Raw genomic sequence first — 24,292 nt, forward strand, 5'->3', positions numbered from 1 at the left:
TCCCCCTCCTGTCCCGCTCCTGTCCCCCTCCTGTCCCGCTCCTGTCCTGCTTCTGTCCCCCTCCTGTCCCCCTCCTGTCCCACTCCTGTCCCCCTCCTGTCCACCTCCTGTCCTGCTCCTGTCCCCCTCCTGTCCCCCTCCATCTGTGGTAGGGCACCAGTGGAGGAGACTGCGGGAGAGCCTTAGTGAGTGAACAGGGCAGAGGTGACCAGACCAGCACCCCAAGATCAACCTCACCCCCTGCCTCAGCCCCGAGGTCCACCCTAGACCCCCCATGAAGTGCTCCCTCCCACGAGGTGCCTCAGAGGGCCCTGCCCTGGGCGGTCCCCGTAAGCTTATGCCAGGGTAGGCGATGTGTCTCAGGCTCTAGGGAGAATGCCCCCTAGACCCCCCCTCTAGGGGAGGGGCCCCGTACCCACACCCAGGCAGTATCTGGGGAGGCTGGGTCTCCCTCCTGCGTAGTTCTGGCCCAACCCCTCATGGCTGAGGGAGGGCTGAGGCCCGAAGGAGGGAAGTCACTTCACCTGGAAGTGGTAGTCTCAGGGTTGAGGCTAGGACCCAGGCGTGGGGACCTGGATGCAGCCGTGTCCTGTGTACGCCTTGCTGCCCCCGGGCCGCCTCAGGTGAGCTCAGGTGCACAGGGGCAGGCTGCGTGGGCTGGGGGCCCCGCCCTGACCCCCTCCCCTGAGGCGGGCTCCTCTGGGCGGCTTGGGGCAGAGCAGGCGGGCAGAGCGGGCAGAGCGGGGAAGCCCCCGGCTGGCGCACGCCTGTCGCCTGCCGTCGGAGGGCCCAGCAAGGCGCCAAGAGCCATGGAGTTGCGGCTGGGGGGCTACACGGCAGCGGCGGCTGCGGTGAGTGGGAGCGCGGCAGAGGGGGGTGGACGGCCTGGAGCCTGACCTCGGGCCCCGGTCTCCGCGCTGTGAATGAAGGGGCCCAACTTCCTTGGGAAGCGTGGCAGCCCCACCCCCCCTTTCGACTTAAAAGACTCAGCTAGTTAGAGGCTCAGCCGGGCGGGGCCCTTCCGCTGAGAGGAAACCCCCGCCCAGGGGCCAGAGGGGTCTAGGGGCCCCAGGCAGGGAAAGCTCTGGGTCCCCCACCTTCTAGAAAGCACGAGCGGGGATGGGGCTGCCTGAGCCTGCGCCGGTGCCCTGGTGGAGGGGAAACGTGCGAGAGGAGCTGGCCGGAGACCTCTGCTCTCCTTCTCCCAAGCCTGCTCCGCGCACGGTGGGAGGGAAGCTCGGCTTACCCCACGTCCATGGGCACCTCCTCTACTCAAGAACCGGAGAAGTGGGCTGCTCTGAGAGCAAGCGGGCGCCCCCCCCTCCCCCGCCGAAGTGGGGCAGACGGGGCAGGGAGGGGCCCTGCGTGGTGAGCCCTGCTGGAGCCAGCAGCGCCCGTCCTCCAGGTCCTGCTCCTTGTGCTGCCGGGCGCCCAGGGCCAGCACAGCACTCCCGGTCCTAAGTGTGACTGTGCCTACAATTTCCAGAAGAGGAACGGTCTGTTCTGTTGCAAGGGCTGTCCAGCAGGTGAGCCGCTGAAGGGGTGGGAGGGTTGTGGGGGGAAGTGAGGGCAGACAGAGGAGATGGGGTCAGGCGGGGTCAGGAGACAGGGGAAGCTGGGGTGGGGGAAATAGGGAGCCAGAGATAGGAAGGAAGAGAGGGGAAAGTGGGAACCCCCTTTGACTGTCTGACCCGGGTCTGGTTTCCACAGGGCACTACCTGAAGGCCCCCTGCCCAAAGCCTTGCGGAACCGCCACCTGCCTTCCGTGCCCCCGGGGCACCTTCCTGGCCAGGGAGAACCATCATGAGACCCGCTGTACTCGCTGCCAGGCCTGTGATGAGGAGGGTGAGGGGCCTAGCTCTCAATGGGGGGCTCTTGAGGACAGGCCATGGCCAGGGTATTTCTGAAAGAGGGGGCTGCTTGGGCTTAACCTCTGGGTGTGACAGCCCTGTGCCCATGTGTGCCAGGCCCTCCCCCCGATCCTGCCCTAAGATGCCTTTGCCCCCTCTCTTCCTGATGACCCTCCTATCCCTGTATATGCCTCAGCCTTTGATCTGTGGCGATCTCCATGCTTCTCTCCCTTTGGGGGGTGGCCCTCTGGTCTGTCCCCATCTCCATTTTCCAGGGGATCTGCCCCCAGTCCCCATGGGGGCCTCTGGCCCTGATGGCCTCCATTCTCTCCATCCCCCTGAACACTCTGGTCAGTCTCCCAAGTGGCCCTGACGAACTGCTCAACGGTGGCGGACACCCACTGTGGCTGTGAGCCAGGCTGGTTCCCAGAGTGCTTGGTCAAGTCCTGCAAGATCGGCTCGCCCTTCCGCTGCCACCCATGCTCAGACTGCAGGGCCCTGCACCGCCACACACGGGTGCCCTGTGAGTACCCCCATTCTGGGCTACCTACCCCCCCTCCCTAACTCCCTCTCTCCCTTCGGGACCCACAAGCCATCTCCTGGACTGCAGGTTCTGCCAGAGATACCGACTGTGGGACCTGCCTGCCGGGCTTCTATGAATATGGCAACAGCTGTGTGCCCTGCCCCAGGTAACTTCCTGGCTGCCCCTGGGACAGGGAAAGGGAGGCTGGGAGCAGAGTGGGGACCTCAGGGAAGGGGGAGGGAGCTTGGTCCTTGGATGCTAGAGGGAAATCTGCAGTCACCTTAGGACGGATAAATAGGGGGCATATCTTCACTCTCTGTCAGACTTTCCTATAGTCATCTTTCCAGCTGTACATTAAAGAAGCATAGGATTTGTCAATTTATAGAGAGTCACGTTCAAACCTTGGGCTGAGACTCAAGATCTGCCACTTGTTCTCCGGGAGATCTTGGGCAAGTTACTTCGCCTCTCTGATCTGTGGCTTCCCCGTGTGAACATGGTGATGTTAGTTGGTTCTCCCCAGGGCTAAGAGTAAGGGGTAAAGCACTTTATCCATTCGTCTGCTCAGCCAAGTGTGTATTAAGCATCTCCCATTTTCCAGAGATGTTCTAGATGCTGGGGATACAACAGGGAACAAAGTAGGCAAATCCCTGTCCTCATGGAGCTGACATTCTAGTGACCCTCAATCTAGTCTACAAGAAACACCATAAATAGTGGTTGTCGCTATTGTTCCTGGGGACACAATTGAAATTTCAGCAGTACTTTGGGAACATTCCTGGGTAGTGTGGCTCCCAGGGAAGAGGCCTAGGGAGGGAAGGGCCTCCAGGATGGAGAAGATGGATAGCCCCTCCTGGTGTGTTCTCCCTCACCTCCCACCCCATTCCCTCTCCTTGCAGGAGCACCCTCGGGAGCTGTCCTGAGCCCTGTGTGACTATCTGTGGCTGGAGGCAGAGTAAGTGGTGTGCTGGGAATTTGAGCAGGATTGCTGGGACGGGCCAAAGGGAGATTGGGGGGGCTACGACCCACCCCTCACCAGCTGTTCTCTCAGTGTTCTGGGTCCAGGTGCTCCTGGCTGGCCTGGTGGTCCCACTCCTGCTCGGTGCCGTGCTGACCTACACTTACCGTCGCAGCCAGACTTGCAAGCCCAAGGTTGCTAGTAAGTACAGGCGCATGTGCACACGTTTCAGGGGTAAGCCCACTCACCCCTGATGCAAAGTGCTGGGGGCTGGGGTGGTATAGGGGAACACAAGAGGAGGTGGACCAGCGCCCAGGTCTAGGGGTCTTGCCTGGTTGCTGATGTGATGCTCTTTGTCTCTTGGCAGATGAAGCTGGGACAGAGGCCCTGACTCCCCGACAGGTGAGCGTATAAGTAATATTCCGGGAAGAGGGTGAGCAAGCGCCCAGGCCTCAGCGTTCTGGAGCTGAGAGGTTGGGCCCTATGATAACTCGTGATCCCCAGTGTGTGGCACGGGGCTGGCACAGAGTAGACCTAATGAACGCCGTGAGTTCACCGAGTTCTGAGTGACTGAGAGCAGCACAGCACCTGTCCCTAAGTGGCTCTCAATCTGCTGGGGCCCAGACAGGTTCAGTGGGATGAGTGCCGCCATGGCCAGGCCTCCGACAGGGTTGGGGGAACAAGAGCAGGGCAGCGAGGGCAGGGTATTCCAGGCAGAAGAAATAGTTCTTCTGGGCCACAGCGGAAGGTTATGGCCGACTGCCGAGGCAGCCTTGGACAATGTTTGCGGACTGAGCCAGGGAATGGCCGCTCCGGGCCAGAGACCCCAGACGAGGGGCCTTACTGGGCCAGTTGGGCTGACCTGGGGCTTCTCTTGGCTTCCAGGCCACGCACCTCTCACCCAAGGACAGCACCCACACCCTCCTAGCGCCACTCAGCAATAGTGAGAAGGTCCACACCGTCCAGTTGGTAGGCAACGGCTGGATCCCTGGCTCCCCCCAGACCCAGGAGCTGCCCTGCCCGGAGGTGACATGGTCCTGGGACCGGCGGCACAGCAGAGCTCTTGGTAAGAGACCTCACTGGCCCGAGGCCTGGACCCCATTCTCCTGAGTCCCGGGGGAGTACTAGTCTCCTGAGGCACCACCTGCCCACTTCCCATCCCGAGCTGATCGGGTGGACCCCTCCCTGGCCGGCCCTGCCCGGGGTTCCCGCCTGCGCCCTGCCCTGCCCCACCCCGGTCCGCGCCTCTAGGCGGCAGTTCGCACTCCCCACGGGCCCTCTCTGGCCCGCCCTCAGGCCCGCCGCCGCCGCTGTCGCCAGCGCCCCCTGCAGGCTCGGCGGCCGCCACGCTCCAGCCCGGCCCGCAGCTCTACGACGTGATGGACGCGGTGCCGGCGCGGCGCTGGAAGGAGTTCGTGCGCACCCTGGGGCTGCGCGAGGCGGAGATCGAGGCCGTGGAGGTGGAGGTCGGCCGCTTCCGCGACCAGCAGTACGAGATGCTCAAGCGCTGGCGTCAGCAGCAGCCCGCGGGCCTGGGCGCCGTCTACGCGGCGCTGGAGCGCATGGGGCTGGACGGCTGCGCCGAGGACCTGCGCAGCCGCCTGCAGCGCGGCCCGTGACACAGGGCTCCCGCCGCCGCCTCCGGGCTCCGGCGGCCCCTGCAGAAGCCCTAAGTACGGTTACTTATGCGTGTAGACATCTTATGTCACTTATTAAGCTCCTGGCACGGCCCTGCGTAGCAGCGCCAGCCGCCCTCCCCGCGGCGCGCCCCGGGCTACTGGGTGGGGCAAAGGAGCGTGGACGGATGTCGGGAGGGGGCAGGAGACGGCTCGTTTCTGGGCCTGAGCTCCGTGAGGCCTTGGTATTAAATCTGTGAAGAAGATCTACTGCTTGGTGTTTCCGCGAGGCCGGGGTGTTAAGTGGCCCGGGCTTGGTTTCCTGGGGCCGTCGGAAGGGGGCCGGAAGTCTTGTCACCCCAGGGTCGGGGACCCACGGTGGAGGCCGGTGTGGCCCTTGGCTCCCAGGCTGCCCCTCCCGCTCGGCCGTGCCCCAGTTACCCCGGAAGGGAGAGGAAGTCGCGGCGACGGCGCGAGAGAGTGAACGTCAGCCCCGGCGGCTGAGAGAGCTTTAATGGGGGTGCGGGATGGGGGGACGGGGAGGAAGCAGGTGGAGACACAAGTGCACGGCCCCCGCCCCCCGCTCTCTCCACCGGCGCCGCGGAAGGGTCCGGGGAGCGTGGGGCCTGGGTGGGCAGACTTCACGGAACGGGGGAGGGCAGACGATGGGCCCCCGGAGCGGTAGCTCCGTCCCGACGGGCAGGTTGCTGTTGTCATCGCTTCTGGTAAACAATCGACTTGAGAGGAAGCCCTCGGCGGGGATAGGAAATGCGGCCCGGGCGGGCAGGGCTCAGATCTGGGTCAGGACGGGAGGAAAACCCCTTCCCCGAGCGCGGAGCCTGCCTCCGCCCAGGATGCGCCAGCCACGCGGGTTCCGGGGTGCGGGGGAGGGGGCTGCAGCCGGTCGCGCGCGCCCCGCGGGGAAACAAAAGCCACCACCCACGGGGTCGGGGAGAGCTCTGGCGACCTTCAACGAGCATGCAAATATATGTAAATGGGCACGCAAATAAGCAGCATCTTTCTGCGTCAACAGCTTGCTTGGGCACTTTTTCTGGGCGACTGCGGCGGCGGGCGCGCTCCAGCGTCGCCCCGGGCTGGGGCTGCGGGGGCCGGAGCGGGGTCAGGGAGGGGTTCCAGCGCGGGAGGGGAAGGCAGCGCGGCTCCCAGCCCTTCCGCCCCGGGCCGGGCAGGCCGGGGCGGAGGCTGGGGCCCCTCGAGCTCACGAGGCTGCGGGCAGGAGGGCGGCATTAGTATTTAGCGATGTCCCCCTTCTTCAGGATGATCTGTCGCTGCCAGGGCGCCAGCTTGGTCTCGTCGTAGCCCAGCGTCCGCAGCTTCTCCGACTGCTCTTTCTCTCGCTGCATCTCCTCCTGCTTCTGTCGCTCCTCTTCTTTCCTGGGCATGGTGTGGGGGCAGAACGGCGGGCGAGTGTGAGGGTGGGCCAGGCACCGTGAGGGGCTCACGGGTGGCAAGGAACGCGTTACGGAGGGCAGGGGCTGGGTTGCTGAGGACAGAGGGGCTAATTATTGGTGGCCAGGGCAATGAATTCCAGGGGCAGAAGGGCTAGGGGACTGGGGTTGGGTCAGGAGGCACAAGAGCAGGGCCGGTGGGGGGCCAGAGGGGCTTGGTTGAGGGCAGACTGGAGTCACTGGGGCACACACAGGAGCTAGGTGAGTGAGAGGCTGTGGATGAATTATTGCTGGCTGGGGAATTACTGGAAACAGTGGTGCTGGGTCAGGGGTGTGGCAGAGGTTGAGGAGGGGGTGAGTTCGGCGGTACTGGGGTCGGGGTGCGGAGAGCAGAGGGACCACACTACTGAGAGGCAGTGGTGGGTAATTAGGAACAGTTATTATAAGATAGGGGCTAGATCTGCACTGCTGACAAGGCGGCCACCAAGTACGTGTGGCCACCGAGCATCTGAAATGTCAGAGTGAGAAGCACTGTAGGGGTAAAATGCACATGGCATCTCAAAGACTGTTTTTTAAAAAGAAGTGTAAAAAGATCTCATTAATAACTTTTATACTGATTATGTATTGAAATGATATTTTGATATATTGGGTTAAATAAAATATGTATGTTAAGTTCACCTCTTTTTATTTTTTCAAAGTGGCTACTAGAGAATTTAACATTACATAGTGGCTCGCATTATACTTCTGTCAGCACTGGGCTAGATTACTGGGGCAGAAACTATGTTTTGAGGGACAGAGATCAAGGTTATTGACACTGAGGTTGGGTTAACTGAAGGCCAGGTTAATGGGAGACGGGGCCTGGGTAATTGGGAACAAGGCTGTTAGGGCATAAGATGTAGACTTTGAGGCAGGGGCTCAGTTACTGGGGGAGAGGAAGCTGGTGGCATCATTGGGAGCAGAGAGGTTGTGCTGCAGACCTGAGGGACAAGGGGATGTGCTCAAATGGGGCTGGACGAAGGGGCAAAAGCACAGTGCCTAGGTTGGGGAGGGGTGGCAGGTCGGGCCCAGTCCCACACTCACCGCTTCTGCTCCCTAGAAGGAAAAAGAGATAGCATTATCTGGTGCCACCACGTCAGGGACATGATCAAGACATCCCACCAGACCCTGAAGCTTCTGGTTCCCCAGCTCACCTCTCCTCTTCTAGCTTCTTCCGCAGGAGGTCTCGCCTCCAGGCGGGCATGCTGGCCAGCCGGGCCTCCTCCTCTTCCTCCTGAAACACAAGCACAGAGCTTTAGGACCAGCATGGGCGAGGAGGTAGGGGGACAGAAGGGGTGCACCCCCAACCCCGGGGGACCCGCACCAGTCAGGGACAATGGGATACAGATGTCCTCTACAGGGCACTTAGATGAAGGTGCCTGGCCACAGTCCCCTTAAAGGGAGCCTCCCAGGCTCTGCCCCCTTGTAACTCAGGCCCCCTGTGTCCTACAGGTGGCAGCAGAGAGATCAGAGCTAAGGGGGAGGGGAGCAGCAGAGCACGAGCTTCCCCACCGGGACAGCTGACAGATGGCCCCAGGCCTCTGACCCAGACTCTGGGCAGACCCCCACGTGGGCCCCCACAGATCCAGCCAGCTCAGAGAGGCTCAAGCTGGCCTCCAGCGTGAAGAACCTTCTGGCCCTTGTGTGTCCTAGTCCCGAGTAGAGTAGACACCACGTCCACAACCGTGTGGTTGCACTGACTTGGCAGGAGGGGGGCACGCATCCAACACGGGCAGCTTACAGCAAAGAGCTTTATTACTTGGAGGCTTACAGAGGAGAACACATCACACGGAACACTACACACGGGGCTCCCTTGACCTCAAAGAAGTAGCTGTGAATTCCAGTGAAAAACCAAAGAGAGGAGCGCCACACTGCCCCACGGGGGGCCACGGTCCCTCACTCGGAGGGGCTGCTTCTTCCACCCGGCTCCAACACAGAGCCAGGCAAGACTGTAGGGCCAGAGGGGAACACCTGGTTTGCCCTGTGCCCTGCCCTGCCCATTCTGGCTACCGCCCCACATCTGGCCATGGTGGGGCTTCAAAGGCTGCGGCAGCCTGGTCCTCCTGGGCACTCTGGGTTCTCCAAGGCCACCCTGCTGGCTTCTGGGTTCTTCCTGCCGGCTTCTGGCCTCCAGAGGGCATCAGACAAGCATTCAGGCCCGTGTTAAGATGCTTGAGGGGAAATTCCAAATTCTGCTCAGATGTCAAAGAGCTCTGCCTCCTTCTCCTTCCAGAAGGAGAAGCTGCGGTCAATGTAGCGGCAGATGTCCTCGTTGCTGAACTCGCCCATCTCAGACACCAACTCCAGGGGATCTTCGGCAGGGGCTTCGGAACTAGGAGGGTCCCATGTGGGGGGAGGTGCGGCCGGCGGAGGTGGGGTCGGGGGCTGCGGCGCAGGAGCTGGGGCCTCGGGCTGCCCCTCTGGCCAGTCCACCATCTGAGCCGAAGCGACCTTTTCCGCCGGCTCCCTCTCCTCCTCCTCCTCTCTTTTCTCCTCCTCTTGCTCCTTCACGGCCTCATCTTCCCGGGCTGGCTCGGCCTCCGGGCTATCTCCAAAGAACTGGCGCCTGAGGTCCTCGAAGCCGTCGCTCCAGCTGCGCCGGCCAGCCTCCACCTGCTCGAGCACCACGCGGTGGAAGAGGCGGATGAGCTCCCACGGGTGGCTGCCCAGCCGGTCGAACATCTCGTAGCACAGCAGGTGGCGGAACTTGCGCTCCTCACGGCTCAGGCCCATCTCGAGCAGCTGGAAGTAGCCGAGCATGAAGAGGTCGAGCGTGAGGCTGTCGTAGCGCGGGGGCGCGCCGCCGTCGAGGGGCGGCAGGAAGTGCTCGGGCCAGTACAGGCCGTGCGCCAGGCCCGAGCCGCACGGCGGGCGCGCCGGCACCTGCCGCAGCAGGCTCCGCCAGTGGCCCAGCAGCTTGCCCACCACCCGCCGCTGCTTCAGCAGGCGCAGCAGCCGCCCGTCGGGGCCGTCGGCGGCCTCCGGGGCCGGGCCCGCGCCAGCGGCCACCACTCGCGGCAGCAGTCTGCGTAGGCGCGCCTGGGCGTGGCGCCCGGGGCCGCGGAAGGTCCACTTGCGCCAGTGCTCCAGGAAGAGGTAGACGATGCGCTCCTTGCGCATATCGATGTAGTCCTGGACGCCGCGCAGCTCGGTGGAGAGCGGCGGCTGGCGCGCCAGCTGCTCGGGCTCGGGCAGCGCCGCCTGCTGGCCGGGCGCGTCGGGCGGGCGCAGGGCGCCCGGGGAGTCCCCCGCGGCCCGCAAGCCGTTGGCCGCGGGGGCGCTGGGCTCCCCGGCGCCGGCCGCCACGTAGTCCTCCTCGAGGATGGGCTCTCGGCCGGAGGCGCCGGCGGGAAGCGAGAGCTTGCGGCGCGAGTCGCGCGCGGGCGCCGAGCCCTGGGCGCGCAGCTCGTAGACGGCGCGGAGGTGCTGCACCGAGACGCCGCACTCGAGGATCTCGCGCGCCACGGCCTCGCGGCACCAGCTGAGCGAGTGCGAGCGGCCCAGGCAGAGCGGGCCCGGCCGCCAGGGCGCGTCGGGCAGCGGTGCCAGCGGCTGGCCCGTGTCGGCGGCCAGCAGCTCGGCCAGGTGCGCGGGCCGGCCGCCCAGCGCGGCCAGCAGCGTGGCCATGCTCTTGAGCAGCGTGGAGATCTTGCTGCACCAGGCAGGCAGGCTGGCGGCGCGGCCGTGCATGCGGCGCGGATCGACGGTGAAGCGCGGCGCCGAAAGGGCGGCCGAGATCGGCAGCAGCTGCTCCAGCTCCAGCTCCAGCTGCTCCAGGCGCGCCTCCAGCTTCTGCGCCTTGTGCAGCACCTGCAGGTTCTCGATTTGCTGCTCGATGCGGAGGATGTCGGCTTCGGTCATGAGCTCGCCGAAGGGCCCGAGGATGGCGTTGTGCGCGCTGGAGTACCTCCAGCCCTCGCGGGGGTAGCAGCACGAGCTGGCGGCCGTCAGCTAAGGCGGGGGAAGACAAGAGAGGGGAGGGAGGCGCGTCTCCCTCTGGCCCGGTTCCCGCAGCGGCCGCCGGGGGGCGCCATTTGCATGTCCCGGGTGGTGTAATGGCTCCGCGGGGCTGTGATGGCGGGGATGGGCCAAGCCCGGCCGGCAGGTGATTACACTGGGGCGAGGCTTCGGCCCAGGCCGCTACTCCGGGCGCTGGGCAGTGTCCTCTCTGGTCGCTGGCGGGGTTCGTTGGGCGCCGTTGCAGAGACTGGGCGGGCAGACGAAGTCTCCACACCTGGCTAGGTTGCTCATTACACCACCGAAGGAACATGCAAAAGGCGCTGAAGCTGCGACTAAGGCTGCTCTTTCCCACCCCGTCTCGGGTCCGCATGCCCGCGAGGCCTCGCCCAGACCGATGACCCCTTCTCAGCGCCCCCTGCAGCCCAAGCCCTCCCTGTGCACGCTGCCCCTGCTGAACCAGCTGCCTGGCCACAGCTTTCGCTCCTAGTCCCCGCACCAGGAATAGGCTCGCCAGGAACTTCCGACAGTTTCGTTCATTCCTCACTTGAGTGCGGGGCTTCTCCAGCCCTGGAGCGGGGGGGGGGGGGGAGGGGGGGGGGGGGCTGTCCTCATCCTCACAGGCCTCCCAGTTCATCCTGACCCACTACAATCTGTTCCCCACAGACAAATAGGATGAGGCCACTTCCTCACGTAACCCCTCTCCTAGGCTCCCGACTGCTGCAGGAGAAAGTCCATTTTCTTCAAGTCCAGGCCTTGGTGATCTGACCCGCACTGACCTCTCCAGCTCCACCCCTCTCCTAATACAGTCTCGGAGCCTGCTTGCTCTTTGCCCCACTCTGTTCCCAGTCCGCCTCTTGCTCATCTCCCAAGTCCACCTTGGACATCACTTCCTCCTTCCCTAACGCCGCCCCCAGCCCAAATACGATGGTGGGCTTAGGGCAGTCCCAGTCCTCTGCATGCCCCATCACAGTGCCACTGTATTGTAACAGCCCAGTTACGGGCCTCCCTGCTCACTCAGGCTCTCGCATTACCTTGTTTCGCATTCTTGGGGGCACTTATGGCTTTACTACGGTGCTGTGTTTGCTTGTTGGTTGATCCCCTGCCACCCCTCCTCTCTTCGCAGCCCTGAAAGTTTCATCGTGAATCCCCAGAGGCTACAACAGTGCGTATCACATACACAGCACCCAGGAAAGGTGCTGAGCAGGCAAACCATCCTGCCAGCCAGTGATGAGCAGTCATCTGACAGATAAGAAAATATCTTAGGCTAGATGAGGCTCAGTATCCGTGGCTGGAAAGTGGCAATGCAGGGGAAGGGCCCAAGCCAGGCCGACTGCAACCAAAAGCCTGTTGGCTACTCCGAGTGTGGTCCCCGGACCAGTGTGGTCATCCTCACCCAGGAGCTTCCTAGCAGCACGGAATCTCAGCCCCACCCAGAGTTCCTGAATCAGAATAGGCATTTTTACAAGATCGCAGGCGACTGGAAGCACATTAGAGTTTGATGAACTTCGCCATCTCACTAAAAGACGGGCTGCTGGGGGGCGGGGTAGGGGTGGAGACTGGGGACAGTCCCAGGGCAGGGAGGTCGTGGAAGGCTGCTTTCCCCCAGAGGTAATGGGAGCCACCTGAAGTGAAAGGGACCGGAAGCCTGGGGGGTGATGTGGGGGATGGGCCGGGGGCCCAGGTGCAGACCCTTGGGCCCTCTGGGGTGCAGACCACCCCGCCCACCTTCCGCCTCTGCTCCTCCTCCTCCTGCATCTTGAGCTGCAGTTTCCGCACCATCACCTGCCGCTTCCACTCCGGGATGGGCCGGCCCTGCTCGTCGTGCGTGGGGATGAGCGCCTCCACGTCGAGCTGCACGCCTGGCGCCGGGGTGGCGGGGGGCGCGGGCACCACGCTGCCGTTGAGCAGAGGCTGGGGCCCGGCGGCCGGCGGGGTGGGGCTGCGGGCCCGTGAAGGCGCCGGCGACGCCTGAGGCAGCGGCGAGTCCGCCTGCGGGGCGAAACGGCGACACTGAGGGCCTGGCGGGCAGGGGTGAGGGGACCCGGGGCGGGAGTGCCCGGCGGGCCGCCTACCTGGGAGGTCGGCTGCCCGCTGCCCGAGAACACCGTGGTCAGCCCCTTGCTCTGCGGCGTCGGCTTCAGACTCTTGCCCGCCTTGATCTCAGCCAGTAGCTCGGAGTTGTCACCCGTGGGGGACATCATGTTGAAGGACTTGCTGCCTGCACGGAGGCAGGAGAGGCGGTGCTGGCCGGGGACGGGACCCGCGTCCCCGCCGCCCCCCATCTGCCCCTCTGCTGCCCCCTCCCCAAGTCAGGAGGGGCCGGGGCCCCAGATGGCAGCTCTCCAGGTCCCAGGTCCGCTGGGCGGCTCTCGAGAACCCCAGAGGGGGGCTCCCCGCTCGCAGCTCGGGGAGGGGCGGACACCATCATCCCGGTCCTACTCACGGGGCGTCGGGGCCCCGCCTGGAAGCCCCCGGGAGTACATGCTGGCTCTTGGGCCGACCCTGGGGACTCCAGCGAATGTCTCCGCCCAGGACACTGACTGACCAGCTCCTAGACACTACGTGGGGGCCAGCCACCCGACCTTCGTCCTGGGTTCCCTGGCTCGGCCCTGCCGGGGTGGAGTCTCCCTCCAGCCCTCTCTGCGTCAGCAAAACTCAGTGACCCTTGGACTGAGTCGCCAGGGGCCTCCATGGCTACACGGACTCAGAACCCTGGATGCCGGAACCCAGCCGGTCCCCTCCCCAGCCCCCAGACCCACAGACGGACATGCAAGCCCGTAGCACACTTATGGCAAAGCGCTGCTCAGCTCTGGGGGACCTAGGAAAGTGGAGCCCGTACTAAGGATATGGGATGAAGGCCGCCAGGAAGAAGGGCCAGGTGAAAAACATGCAAATACCCAGTGCACGGAGTTTGCATTTTCTGGCAGGGCTAGCGGAGGGGACTGGGGTTTGGGAAGGGCTGTCTTTAGAGACTAAGGAGGGGTGAGGGCTGGGTGAGGGCAACAAAACAGGCCAACAGGGGACTCTTAGGTTCCCTGGGGCTGGGGATCCCTGAGCGAGAAGCAGGAGGGGTAGAAGGAAAAGGTGCCAGGCAGGCATGGGCAACAGGTCCATTTATTTAGGCAAAACTGAGCCCCGGGCAGAATTCGTGGGTGTGCATGTGGGTGCAGTGGAAGGAGGAAGGTGGCTGTAGTGTGGAGGACCCCTGGCCTGCTGGCCCCTGGCCCTGCCCTTTTTAAAGTCCCAGGTCCTTTGGCCTTGATTTCCCTGAGCGTGCCTTGTTCCCCACCCCGCCCCTCAGCCAGGAGCCACACACGCACGCAGCTACTCACTCTTCCTGTGCCTGGGGACTCTCACTTCTAGGGATGGAGAGAAGTGACAGCGAAGTTAGGAGGGGGAGGGGGCCGGGGTGAGGCTAGGACTGCGGGGACAGCAAGAGAAGGGAGGGCAGGAAGAGGGGAGGGAGATGCGCAGAGGAGAGGGGAGAGGAGAGAAGGAATTTTCCAGCTCATCTGACCTTGGCTCAGGGTGCCCTGGGGCTCCACAAGGGTGGTCCGCCCAGTTCCTGCCCTTACTGGTCCACGAGGCTTGCCACTGGCCCTGGCCCCCCTAGCAAGGGCCTCAATCTTGGCATTGGGTTGGGATAGGGCACCCAGCCCAGGTTCTGCTGAGAAGCGGTGTCTGGAGAAGCCCGAGTCTATTTTTCTTCTGTTCCTAGCTTCAGCCTTGCTCCAGATGGAAAAAACTAACCCCAGAGCTGAGGGCCATTCTGGAGGCTCAGGTGGTGGTGAGCACGCTACCATGAGCTCTGGTCTGCAGGGGCTGAGGCTCCACAGGTACCCTAGGGAGCCCAGGCGGGTCCTATTCTGGACCCTATTATACCCTTGCACTCCTAGTTAGGGAGATGACACTTTCGTTGGTGTCACTACACATGGTCCCTGCACTGAGTGGCTGGGCACCCCCCTCCTCCCAGGCTTGGGTGGGCACATCAGCACTCGGGCACCACCTCCTGGGCCTTACAGGAGCCCTGGCATGCAGGAGTCCTGGTCACCAGTCTATACCCTAAAAAGAAGGTGGAGTGGGGGGTCATCAGGAGGGAAGGGGCAGGACATGATGGGTCACTGGCCTTGTCCCCAGAGCCAGGTCCTAGCTGGCCTGGGGCCTCTGGCGGTATCTGGCTGGGAAGAGTCCCTGAAGCATCTGAGAAGAGCTCAGGCTGTAGCTAGCTTGGAAGAACAAGAGAAAGAGGTGAGGAGCAGAAGAGAGACACAGGATAGACATGGGGCAGGAAAAAACTTGGCCAACAGCCCTGCCTCCTTGAAACTAGTTCTGCTTCTCAGAGCCTCCCGTGAGCACCAGCTCTTTGGAAACACCAGACACCAGACACCAGAGCTGGGAGGCCTTCCTGCTGGATGGGACGTGGGCCCAGAGAGGGAAGGGGCCTTGCCTGGGCTCACACTAAAGTAACTCAGAGCCTTCCCTTAGGGGCCTCATTGGGCGGGGGGCTGCAGCAGGAAGAACGAGTAGGAAGAGTCAGCGCTAGGGCCGTCGCAGCTGGGAAGGGAGCGAGGTCTAGGTTTCCCGCCCCTTCAGGGCTAGCGCCGCCCCCCGCCCCTCAACCCGCCCCTACTCACTGCCAGTGGACGAGGAGGAGCGACGCTGCCCGCAACCAGGGCCAGCGCCCTCGAAGGGCAGGGGCGGAGCAGGCGGCGGCGAGCTAAGGGCCTCCGGCAGGGGCGGCGGCGGCGGCGGCGGGGGCAGCTCCCTGGACGCCTTGGGGTCCGCGGCGCAGCCGTTATGCACGTGGTTCCCGGGGAGCAGCGCCGCCTGCGGGGGAGCGGAGGGGCTAGCGAGTGAGGCGCGGGAGGCCAGGCCGGGTCCCGGGCGGCCGGCGGGTGCGGGCTGGCGGGCACGCACCTCCTCGCTGTGCGCCATGCCCGGGCCTGCGGCCAGCGGCTCCCCGGGACAGCGGCCCAGCTGCCGGTAGTAGTCCCCCGTGCTGGGCTGCTTGCTGAAGGCGCGGGGCTTGCGGCCGGAGTCCTGCCTCCTCAGCCCGTTGCGGCCGTCGCGGGAGCTCAGCTGCGGAAGACAGCGGTGGCGGGGCTTCGGGCACTGGTCCCTTGCTGCCTCCCACGCCCCGCCCCCTCCCCCAGCCCTTCACATTCCCGGGGCTCCTGGCCAGCGGCCGTCGAAAGGGTGCAGCCAACCGGGTTCCCAGACCCTCCTGTTCTCAGAGCGGAGATGGGGCGAGGGTCCTGGGGAAGGGCGGGCTCGGTCGGCCCTACAGGGAGGGGTTCTGGGCGCGGGCCAAGGGCCACAAGGGCCCCCACTGAAGCTAGAAGGGGCGGGACCAGGGGCGGGTTGACCCAGCCCAGTCGCCAGGGGGAGCCGGAGAAGGGGCAGCTCGCGGTTCAGCCGGCGCTAAGGCCTCAGCCTCACCCCACTCCTGGCCACCGACCGTCCGGCGCGTCCCCACGTCTCTGCCGAACCCTCTCTTTCGGGGACTCCGGCGAGGGAGCCCCCCTCAGAGCCCTTGCCTGTTGCGCTCCTGCTTGCCCAGGGCTCTCCGCCGCCCGGCCCCGGGGCTGCTCCTACCTGCGACTGCGCCGGTGGCCCCCGCTGTGCACCTGGCGGCGGGGGCGGCACGGACCCGACACCTGCGCCACCTGATCTTTCCTCTCAGGTTACAGCCCAGCCCTTGCCCGCCCGCGCCGAAGAGCGCCTAGGAGCCCTGTCGGCCTGACATCACCCAGGGCCCACCAATCCCGGGCAGACCCACTCCCAGCAATAGGGGACGCCACGGGGGCCCCAACGGCGTCGCCACAACCCGCCGCTGCGCCCTACCTGCCCCGCGGGCCAGATGTGGCCCCGCCCCCGCGCCTCTCTCCCTCCGCTAGGCGCTGGGCACCCCGGCCTCCATCTCCCTCCGCCAGCTGGCCCCTTCCAAACCCCGTGGACAGAATGCGGGCCTGACCGCGAGCAGCGGAGCCCCCCATATTTGGTACCCCTGGGTTCCGGGTCACGCCCCCGCCCTTCCCCTCCCGCATCTGGAAACCATCGACATCCGCGTAAGCGACACCGACACCCGCGCCTAAGCCTCAGGTTTCAGGGGCGGCAAGGCAGGCTCGGATGACAGCGCGGTGGCCCGCCCCGTCGCAGCTGCCCCCCGCTAAGCCCAGCCCAGGGAAAAGGACATGGGGCGGCAGGGCCAAAGGCCGAGTCACCGTGCGGGGCCTGTCCCCTGTTCCCCCCCCCCCCCGCGCGCCCCTGCGTCCCCGCGGTGGCCCCGGACCTCCACGCCCCACCCGAACCGGCTCTCGTTGCAGGAAACCCGACACCACAGGATTTGTTTTCTGGGCCAGTCGGGCCCCTCGGCGCCCCCTGCAGCCCCGAGGCGCGGATGCCGCGACCCTGCTCCCGATGCGGTCAGACAGGGGCCAGGCCCAGGGGGCGGAGGCGGGGGCGTGAGGCGCAGCGCGCACACAAAGGGCCCTTTGTGGAGCTGCCGGTCGCCTGCGGCCCTGCACGCACACACCGGGTAGGGGCACGGGACCTCGAAATCCTGGGGCGCAGGGGAGTGGAGGGGGCACAGCCTGGGCCACCTGTCCTGTGGCTTTGGGCAGGGTTCACACAGCCGCCCTGCAGGGAAAGTCCGCTTGCCCTCGGCCCCCTGCAGTCCTCCCCTGGGCCCTCTCCACCTCATAGAGTTGAAAAGGGACCCAACTGAGAGCTTGGTCCAGGATGGCAGTGAGGGCAGGGTGGAGTCGCTGTGGAGGTTGTCCTGCCCCCTCCCCCACCCAGTGGCCTTGTGACCTGGGTCACCTGTAGGCAAATTGGTTACTCAGCCTGCCTCTGGAGTGGCTTGCCTTGGGCTTGAGAGAGAGCTACAGGTCAGGGTTCCCACGGGCCCCTCAGGGGCCTCTGCCCCATACTCAGCGACCTGTGGTCTCAGGTTGTCCTCCACCTCCCAGACCAGCCAGGACCCCAGGATCCCCTATGGGGCTCCCTGCCGGGGACTCTCAGCTCCCCAGACCAGTCCTCTGGCTCCGGAGCCTCAGCCAGGACGCCAGAGGCCCTGACATCCCGGGCACCTCACATTCAGTGTGCCCGCGCTGGACACTACCTCATGGCCCCCATCTCAGGACTGGCCCTTCCACCAACCTGGGCACTCCAAGCCCCAAACTGGGGAGCCAACTTCAGTTTCAGCCCTCCCTCAGCCCCCTCTGAGTGTGGAGTCCTGCTAGTGCTCTCTCTCCCTGCCTCCACCCTCCCCGTGGCCCTTCACAGCCATGCCACCTGCCTCTCCCCCCGGAGCACAGACACCCCCTTGGGAGCCATTCTCTACCTGAGCCTGGGGCTATGGGCATGTGTAGGGCTGCAGAGAGGCAGTCTGCACATATTCTCTGCCAGTGACCACCGTGACCACCCTGCCACTCTGTGCAAGAGGTGAGGGAGGACCCAGGTCCCTGAGAGGTACAGCTGTCTGATTACACGTTCCTTCACCCATCCCCCGCTCCCGAGAGGGTAGTGGCTTTGTCTTACTCATCTGCCTGTCTCCAGTGCCCAGCCCTAGGTCCCCAGGGGGCTGGCCAAGAGCTCTGACTCTCAAATAGGCCACACTGGCCCAGGGCGCCCCACCCTGTGCCCACGAGCCAGTCTCCTGGCCTCAGGCGCTGCCTATCCGCCCAGTGGCAGTGCTGGGAGGCAGGCAGGTGGGTGAAGCTTCACTACCTCCATCTTGAAGGCCTCCGTCTCCACGTGGCGCAGTTTGCTCTTGGTCTGCATATAGATGTCAGCTGCACGTGGCCCTGCGGGGGGCTGGGGAGCTGGGTAGCCTGGTGGAGGTGGGGGCAGTTGGGTGCCCAGGGGTGGGGGCGGCGGAGGGAAGCTGGGTGGTGGTGGTAGTGGTGTGGCTCTCTCCATCTTGCCCCGGGGCCGGCCCAGCTCCGAACTCAGCATGTTCATGTAGTTTTGTATATCTGCAGCTCTTGAGCTGGGAAGCCCTGGGGAGGGAGGGAAGGCTGGGTTTGGGAGTTTGCAGAGAGGCTGTCCCCCAGGACTGAGGCCCTCTTCCACCCAGAAGCAGCTCACCAAGGGGTGAGGTGGGCTTAGGGATGCAGCTCGGGATGGCTCCACGGTGGGCCCCAACAGTGCAGGGCCCACCTCGCCCTGCCCTGCCTTAGCCCTGCATGTGTTGGGGAAAAACCATGCACTCAAGTTTGGAGGGAGGCCCCAGGGGGCTTTCAACGCCAGGGCATGCCGGTGGATGGGGCACAGCCACCTGGAGGGTGACGGGGCAGCTCCTCGGGTCAGACGCGGCAGGGTGGGGTGGCAGGAGTACGGATGGCCGCGCCCCAAGTGGCAGGGCACCCCGCCATCTCTGTAGGCCACCCATGCTCAGGGGGTGCTCAGTGTGTGTGTCAGCGTGTGCATTGTGTAGGTTTGTGAGTACACACAGGTGTGTCTTTGTATTTACAGACGGTCTGTGGACATGGGGCGTGTGTGTATGTGTGGGCCAAGTGTACACACGTCTGGGGTGTGGAAGTGGGGCTGTGTGTGCCACGGCGCAGAGGTGCGCATCTGCACGGGGCTGTGTGTGTGGCTGTGTCCCCATACACACGTACGCGTGCGCACGCTTGAGTGTGACTAGGTGTGTGTACAGTCTGGGGAACACCGTGTGTGAGTGAGGACAGCGAGTCACGTGCGCGGGGCATGGGCTTCCGTCGGAGGGAGAGTCCCTGTGGATGTGCAGGTGTGTCTGTGACGAGCACGAGTGTCGCCTGCCCGTCACCACGAGCAGCAGCCCCTCCTGGTGACCCGGGCAGCCTCCAGCATCCTCTGTGGGCAGAGCGGGCCCGAGGCTGGCCGCCAGGGCCCAGTGGCCGGTCCCATGCCCCCCCCCCGCCCCCTTCCCAGCCCGGCCCACTCACGGCGAGGGGGGCGCTGGTCCTTGACGCTCGACTGGCTGGACGAGCAGGAATCATAGTTGGAGAGGGTGCTGGTGGGCGAGCTGAGGTCCAAGTTCAGCGGCTGCACCGACGTGGTGGTATTGGGCGAAGACATGCCAGAGTCAGGCTGCTTGGCCTCCAGCTCAGCGGACGGGTCCCGGGACAGGACACGGTGCTCCACACTCTGCCAGGGAGCGGAGGCAATGAGGACAGCCCGACCTGAAGACCAGCGTGCTCCGGGCCAGGGTCCTGCTCAGGCGCATCCTTGCTGTGTGACTTAGGCCGAGCCGCTTCCCTTTCTGGGCTCCTTCCCCGTTCTGAGAATGTCTCTCAGGTTCTTCCCAGGGGAAGAAGCCAGGCCCCCTGGCAGCAGGGCCACAGGTTCCTGGGAAACTCCCACCCCAGCCACTCCTTGCTCAGGGGGATTGAGAGATTGTCAGAAGAGGGGGCCCTGGTCTGGACCCCAAGGGGAAGACTTCTCCTTCCTCATTAGAGGGACTGGGCTCCAGTGTATCTGTGGGGCGGGGCTCAGGTGCCACAGCTGCTGGGGGCAGGGGAGGCTTGCGGGATGCCCACAACTTGCAGGAAGGACTAATTCCCCATTACTGGCCAGCAGCCTTTGTCTCTCCTTGTTCTACTGGGGCAAATCCCAACACCAGCCCAGCCCCTATCTCCTGATGGGGCCCTTGGAGAAAGGGTGGGGCCTGGGGTGGCCCAGCTGAGTCTGGTGGGCAGCCCAAGCTCAGGCTGGAAGCCTGCTGTCCCCACCACTGTCTGTGCCCCTGCCCACAGCCCCTGACCCTCCTGGCATGGGAGCGGGCTGGGCTGGGGGTCCTGCTTACGTTGCCCATGCTGGCCTTGCTGTCGGCAAGCCCGCTCGCTGGCTCTGTAGGCTGCCTCCTGCCCAAGCCTGCTCCTCCGCCCGGGGCCCGCTCCCTGCCTGAGAAGTGTCACAGGCCCCCCGGGAGTGGGAGGTAAGCCTAGCACCAGGTAACAGCTCAGCAGCCATGCTCATTGGCCCTGTAATTAGGGGCTCTGTGGGAGTGTTTGCCTTTTCTGGGCCAGCATCCTGCGTGGTTTGGATCTGTCACTGCTGCAGCTGGGCCTCTCTGGGTGAGGGGACCAAGGGCTCCCATACCCCACCCAGTTCAGGGCGGCCAGGCCCTGCTGCCTCTTCCGTGTGCCAAGGGAAAGCCTAGGGGCTGGGCTGGGTGGGGTGGGCAGCTAAAAATGCTCTTCTCATGGCTGACAGCAGGGGCGCCGAGGGTGCCCAGCTCTGACCCCATGGACAACAGAGGTTAGGGTACGGGCTCTGCAGCCTGGAACGCTGGCTTCAAATTTCACTTCTCCCACTTACTAGCCAAGTGACCTTGGGCAAGTCAAGTCACTTATCCTTTCTGTACCTAAAGAGAGAGAGCATGTGGGGGTGTGTGTGGGGGAGGGGCAGAGGCAGAGGGAGAATCTTAAGCAGGCTCCTCACCCAGTGCAGAGCCTGATGAGGGGCTCAGTCTCAAGACCCTGAGATCATGACCTGAGCTGAAATCAAGAGTCAGACTCTTAACCGACTGAGCCACCCCGGCACCCCTGAGTTTATCTGTAAATGGGGATAACAGTACTTCCTGCCTCGTGAGCATACAAAAAAGATTTTAAAAGTTAGTGGAGTGCCAGGGTATGGTAGCCAGTAAATGCCATACATGTCAACTATTAGTGTTAGTTTCCGGTGGAGACTGAGATTATACTATAAAGCAGTGGGCAGGGTACCTGCTGGAGTCAGAATTCATGCAATCATGTTTGTTGCAACTGTAGCTGCTGTTAAGAGTGGCTGGAGGTGCCACCCCCACCCCACCCTCAAAACAGAATCACACACTCTCTCAGTGGGAAGGAACCACCTCTGGTTCAGAAATGCCCTTCACAGCACCCACTTCTGTTGGTATACCCTGCTGACAGAGTACTCACTATCTGTTGGACCATTACTCTCTCTGGGCGTTTGGGGGGAAAATTCTTCCTTGGGTCCAGCTGCAGTCTCTGACCCCCCTTGCTGTGCTCTGGAGCACCCAGAACCAGGGTGCCCCCCCCATGCTTGCGCACAGGGCAGACAGTAATATGGGCAGGAGGCCATCCCACACTCTCCTCCAGGCCTCATTTCCCAGCCCCTCTTCCGGCCAGGCTGCCCCCTGGAGCTGGTCCTCCTGAAGGCACCTGTGAAACCCACCCTCTGTCCTCCCTCCTGCCCCAAAGTAGGCATTACGTCAGATAAGGCGGGGCCCTGGACCTGGAGCCAACCACACCTGAGCTCAAGTCCCAGGAGGTGACTTCACCTCTGTGCAACCATAATAAAATTATTTAGAAAGGTAACACAAGTTTCCAGTTATGAAGTAGCCATGAAGTGAGCAAACATACAATGTAGCTGTGTGACATTGGATGAAACGGGGACATTAACACCACTACTTCAGCGGCGGTGGAGAGTTAAACGAGCTACTAGTGTGGGCTGTGGGCAGGTGACTGAAGTTGACTATCCCATCGGTATCTGAGTGTCTTGTGATTTCTCCACGCCTTCCTGCTTACCAGGATGATGCTGGTCCTCCTCCCCTTGACCCTTTTCCTTCACTCCCTCACTCCTCAGTGGTCAGTGGTTCTGGGCTGAGAGAGGGTAATGGTCTAGGGCACTTCCTCATTGTGTGACCCCGGACAGGGGCTTCATGTCTCCGAAACTCAGCTTCCTCCGTGGTAAAGGGGTAAGAACACCTACCCCTGGGGGGAGGTGGGGATGGGGTGGGGGACGAGATAACCAGGGGCTCAGGGTCCTACCAGGTTCTCCACGGTGCGCAGGTAGCGGGTGCAGTGGCTGTGGCCGTTGTAGTCCGAGAGGTCGGCGGCCGTGTACCCGTCGCGGTCGCGGACGTCCAGCTCCGCGCCGTTCACAACCAGGATCTGGCAGCACTGCGAGGGGCCACGTACTGAGGACCCCGGCCGCTCGCCCGGACCCCCTTGCCGGGGCAGGGCTGTGCTGAGAGCTCGGCGCCGGCAGAGGGCGCCCGCCCCGCCCCAGCCGCTCCGGCCCCGCCCCCCCGCTCCGGCCCCGCCCCCACCTCCAGCTCCCCGTTTTCCGCGGCGTCGTGCAGCGGGGTCCCGCCCCACAGGTCGGCCGAGATCTCGCCGCCGTGCAGCAGGAGCCAGCTGAGCACTTTGGCGTGGCCGCGGCTCGCCGCGAAGTGCATGGCCGTGGCGCCGTCCTTGTCCTGTTCCGACAGGCTCACGTCGGTGCAGCTCACCTGGGCGGGAGGGGGCGCGGGATAGAGGGGCGGGGGCTGGGCGCCAGGCCCCTCCAGGCTCCGCCCCCCTCCGTGCAGGCCGCTTCGCGGCAGACCCCGCCCCTTCCCGGGCCCCGCCCCGCCCTGACCCCGAGCTCACCAGCCACACGATGACCGAGCTGTGGCCCATCTGCGCCGCCGCGTGCAGCGGGGTCATGCCGTCGTGGGCGCTCGCGTGCGGATCCGCGCCGCACTCCTGCACCAGGTACTGCGTCACCTCCAGGTGGCCCTCCTGGCACGCCAGGTACAGGGGCGTGGCACCGTTCTTGGTTTGGGCATTCACTCCCCTGCAGAGACACAGCACCCACCGTGGGATCTCAGCTCCCACCTCCCTCCAAAGCCTTCTTACGCCCCTCGCGCTCTTTTGGGGAGCTCTGGAGGGCTGGGAGAGTGAGTTGGAGAAGGTCTAGTCACTGGGTCGCGCTGTACTTGACTCGGTCTGGACTCTTGGTCCTATGCCAGCCTCCCTCAGGGGGGCCCCTTTGGCGCGGCCACCCCCTCCAGCAGTCTCCCTTCTACAGTGCACACCTGACTGAGCTAGTCCCTGGTCCTCAGTAAATAGCCCACCTTTTCACCAAGGTCTACAAGGATGTGGAGATCTGGCCTCTTCCTACCTTTTCAGCCACATTAACCCTTTATCACTGTGAGTCCCGAACCTTCTGTCTTACCTGTATGCCTTTGATCGAGTCCCCCCTCTATCTGGAATGCCCTTCCTTCCTCCTCCCTAAGACTCAGTCCAGATCCCTCCTCCATAAGGCCTGCCCTGATTTCCCCACGCAGAGCAGACCTTTCCTACCTCTGTGCCCCATATGGCCCTGGGCTCACTCCATGGACTGCCCGTCATACTTGATTGAACATAACTGATTTTGGCTTCTGTCTCCCCCCGGGCAATTGAATTCCCAGAGGGCAGAGTAGTAGGGTTGCCAGATAAAACACAAGATGACCAATTAATTCTGAATTTCAGAGAAACAAGAAATCATTTTCGGCATGTGATAGACTTATACTAAAACATTATTTGTGGTTCATCTAAATTAAAATTCAATTGGATAGCCTGTTGTTAATCTGACAACTCTACAGGTGGCCACCATTCACGGAGCACTTCTGGTATGCTGTGATATTGATGGGCAGGTTCTTATTGGATGCCCTAACTTAGGTCCTTTTGTCATTCCCATTTTGCAGACAGGCAATTGAGGCTCAGGGGCTGTGACTTGCTAAAGGTCACACAACTGGTAAATGGCACTCGAGTGTATGTTTGTGATGCAGGGCCTGGTGCATGCAGTAGACACACAGGAAAGCCCATCCCCTGTCTTCACTCCTGGAGCTTTCCTGAGGTCCAGCTAGCAGCTGTCTCTGCCCCTCATCCCTGTTCCCCAGCTGCTGAAGAGGAGTCCTACCTGGGGAGCTGGGAATCAACCCCATAAAGTGGAGTGCTGCTGGAAAACAGGGAAGTTGGCCACGCCACTGACTGAGCCTCGGTTTTTCTGACTTCGTAATGGGGTGGACAGCCCAGGGCGCAGTTACCATATTGGACACTAGGTGGGGCCACAATCCAGGCCCAGACAGGAGCTGGCCACCGCCGTCCACAGCAGGTCTGAGAGGCTCTGGCTGAGTCCCACTGTGCTGCACCAGCCCTCCATGCCCCAGGAAGTGTGCCTCTTCACCTGACTAAACGTCTTCCCATCCATCC

At 63.7% G+C, this 24,292-nt stretch overlaps 2 protein-coding genes across 4 annotated transcripts in view; one reads left to right on the top strand and one right to left on the bottom strand.

Annotated features, from left to right (window-relative positions):
• Nucleotides 1–576: 576 nt before the first annotated feature.
• TNFRSF25 (TNF receptor superfamily member 25) lies at nucleotides 577–6,072 on the top strand. Its single transcript, XM_032415217.1, has 11 exons — nucleotides 577–623; nucleotides 718–851; nucleotides 1,374–1,526; nucleotides 1,711–1,845; nucleotides 2,206–2,373; nucleotides 2,461–2,539; nucleotides 3,267–3,322; nucleotides 3,419–3,526; nucleotides 3,693–3,727; nucleotides 4,211–4,391; nucleotides 4,622–6,072. The coding sequence occupies exons 1-11, from the start codon at nucleotides 577–579 to the stop codon at nucleotides 4,942–4,944; spliced, it is 1,419 nt and encodes a 472-aa protein (XP_032271108.1). The 3' UTR covers nucleotides 4,945–6,072.
• Nucleotides 6,073–6,078: 6 nt separating this feature from the next.
• Nucleotides 6,079–24,292, bottom strand: part of ESPN (espin) — a 30,214-nt gene continuing 12,000 nt past the window's right edge. Inside the window, exons 3-15 of one of the 3 annotated variants that reach the window (XM_032394775.1) lie at nucleotides 22,706–22,892; nucleotides 22,384–22,566; nucleotides 22,103–22,234; nucleotides 19,277–19,478; nucleotides 18,078–18,349; nucleotides 15,264–15,425; nucleotides 14,981–15,173; nucleotides 13,679–13,705; nucleotides 12,419–12,564; nucleotides 12,072–12,335; nucleotides 7,541–7,620; nucleotides 7,431–7,442; nucleotides 6,079–6,336 (exon numbers count right to left, since the gene is read on the bottom strand). In XM_032394775.1, coding sequence (XP_032250666.1) covers nucleotides 6,189–6,336; nucleotides 7,431–7,442; nucleotides 7,541–7,620; nucleotides 12,072–12,335; nucleotides 12,419–12,564; nucleotides 13,679–13,705; nucleotides 14,981–15,173; nucleotides 15,264–15,425; nucleotides 18,078–18,349; nucleotides 19,277–19,478; nucleotides 22,103–22,234; nucleotides 22,384–22,566; nucleotides 22,706–22,892 — 2,008 coding nt within the window. In that variant the 3' untranslated portion in view covers nucleotides 6,079–6,188. Of the gene's footprint in view, nucleotides 6,337–7,430; nucleotides 7,443–7,540; nucleotides 7,621–12,071; nucleotides 12,336–12,418; nucleotides 12,565–13,678; nucleotides 13,706–14,980; nucleotides 15,426–18,077; nucleotides 18,350–19,276; nucleotides 19,479–22,102; nucleotides 22,235–22,383; nucleotides 22,567–22,705; nucleotides 22,893–24,292 lie in introns of all 3 variants that reach the window. The other 2 variants (XM_032394785.1, XM_032394766.1) reach the window with 2 other exon arrangements.

This window comes from Phoca vitulina, unplaced genomic scaffold (genome assembly GCF_004348235.1).
Source record: "Phoca vitulina isolate PV1807 unplaced genomic scaffold, GSC_HSeal_1.0 scaffold2, whole genome shotgun sequence".
Classification (NCBI taxonomy): Eukaryota; Metazoa; Chordata; class Mammalia; order Carnivora; family Phocidae; genus Phoca; species Phoca vitulina.

Excerpts from the sequence above, each read along its gene's own strand:
- TNFRSF25 (XM_032415217.1), top strand. The coding sequence starts at position 577 with ATGCAGCCGTGTCCTGTGTACGCCTTGCTGCCCCCGGGCCGCCTCAG. Across the intron at positions 1,846-2,205 it reads CCAGGCCTGTGATGAGGAGG|TCTCCCAAGTGGCCCTGACG; the intron begins GTGAGGGGCCTA and ends CACTCTGGTCAG. Across the intron at positions 3,527-3,692 it reads TTGCAAGCCCAAGGTTGCTA|ATGAAGCTGGGACAGAGGCC; the intron begins GTAAGTACAGGC and ends GTCTCTTGGCAG.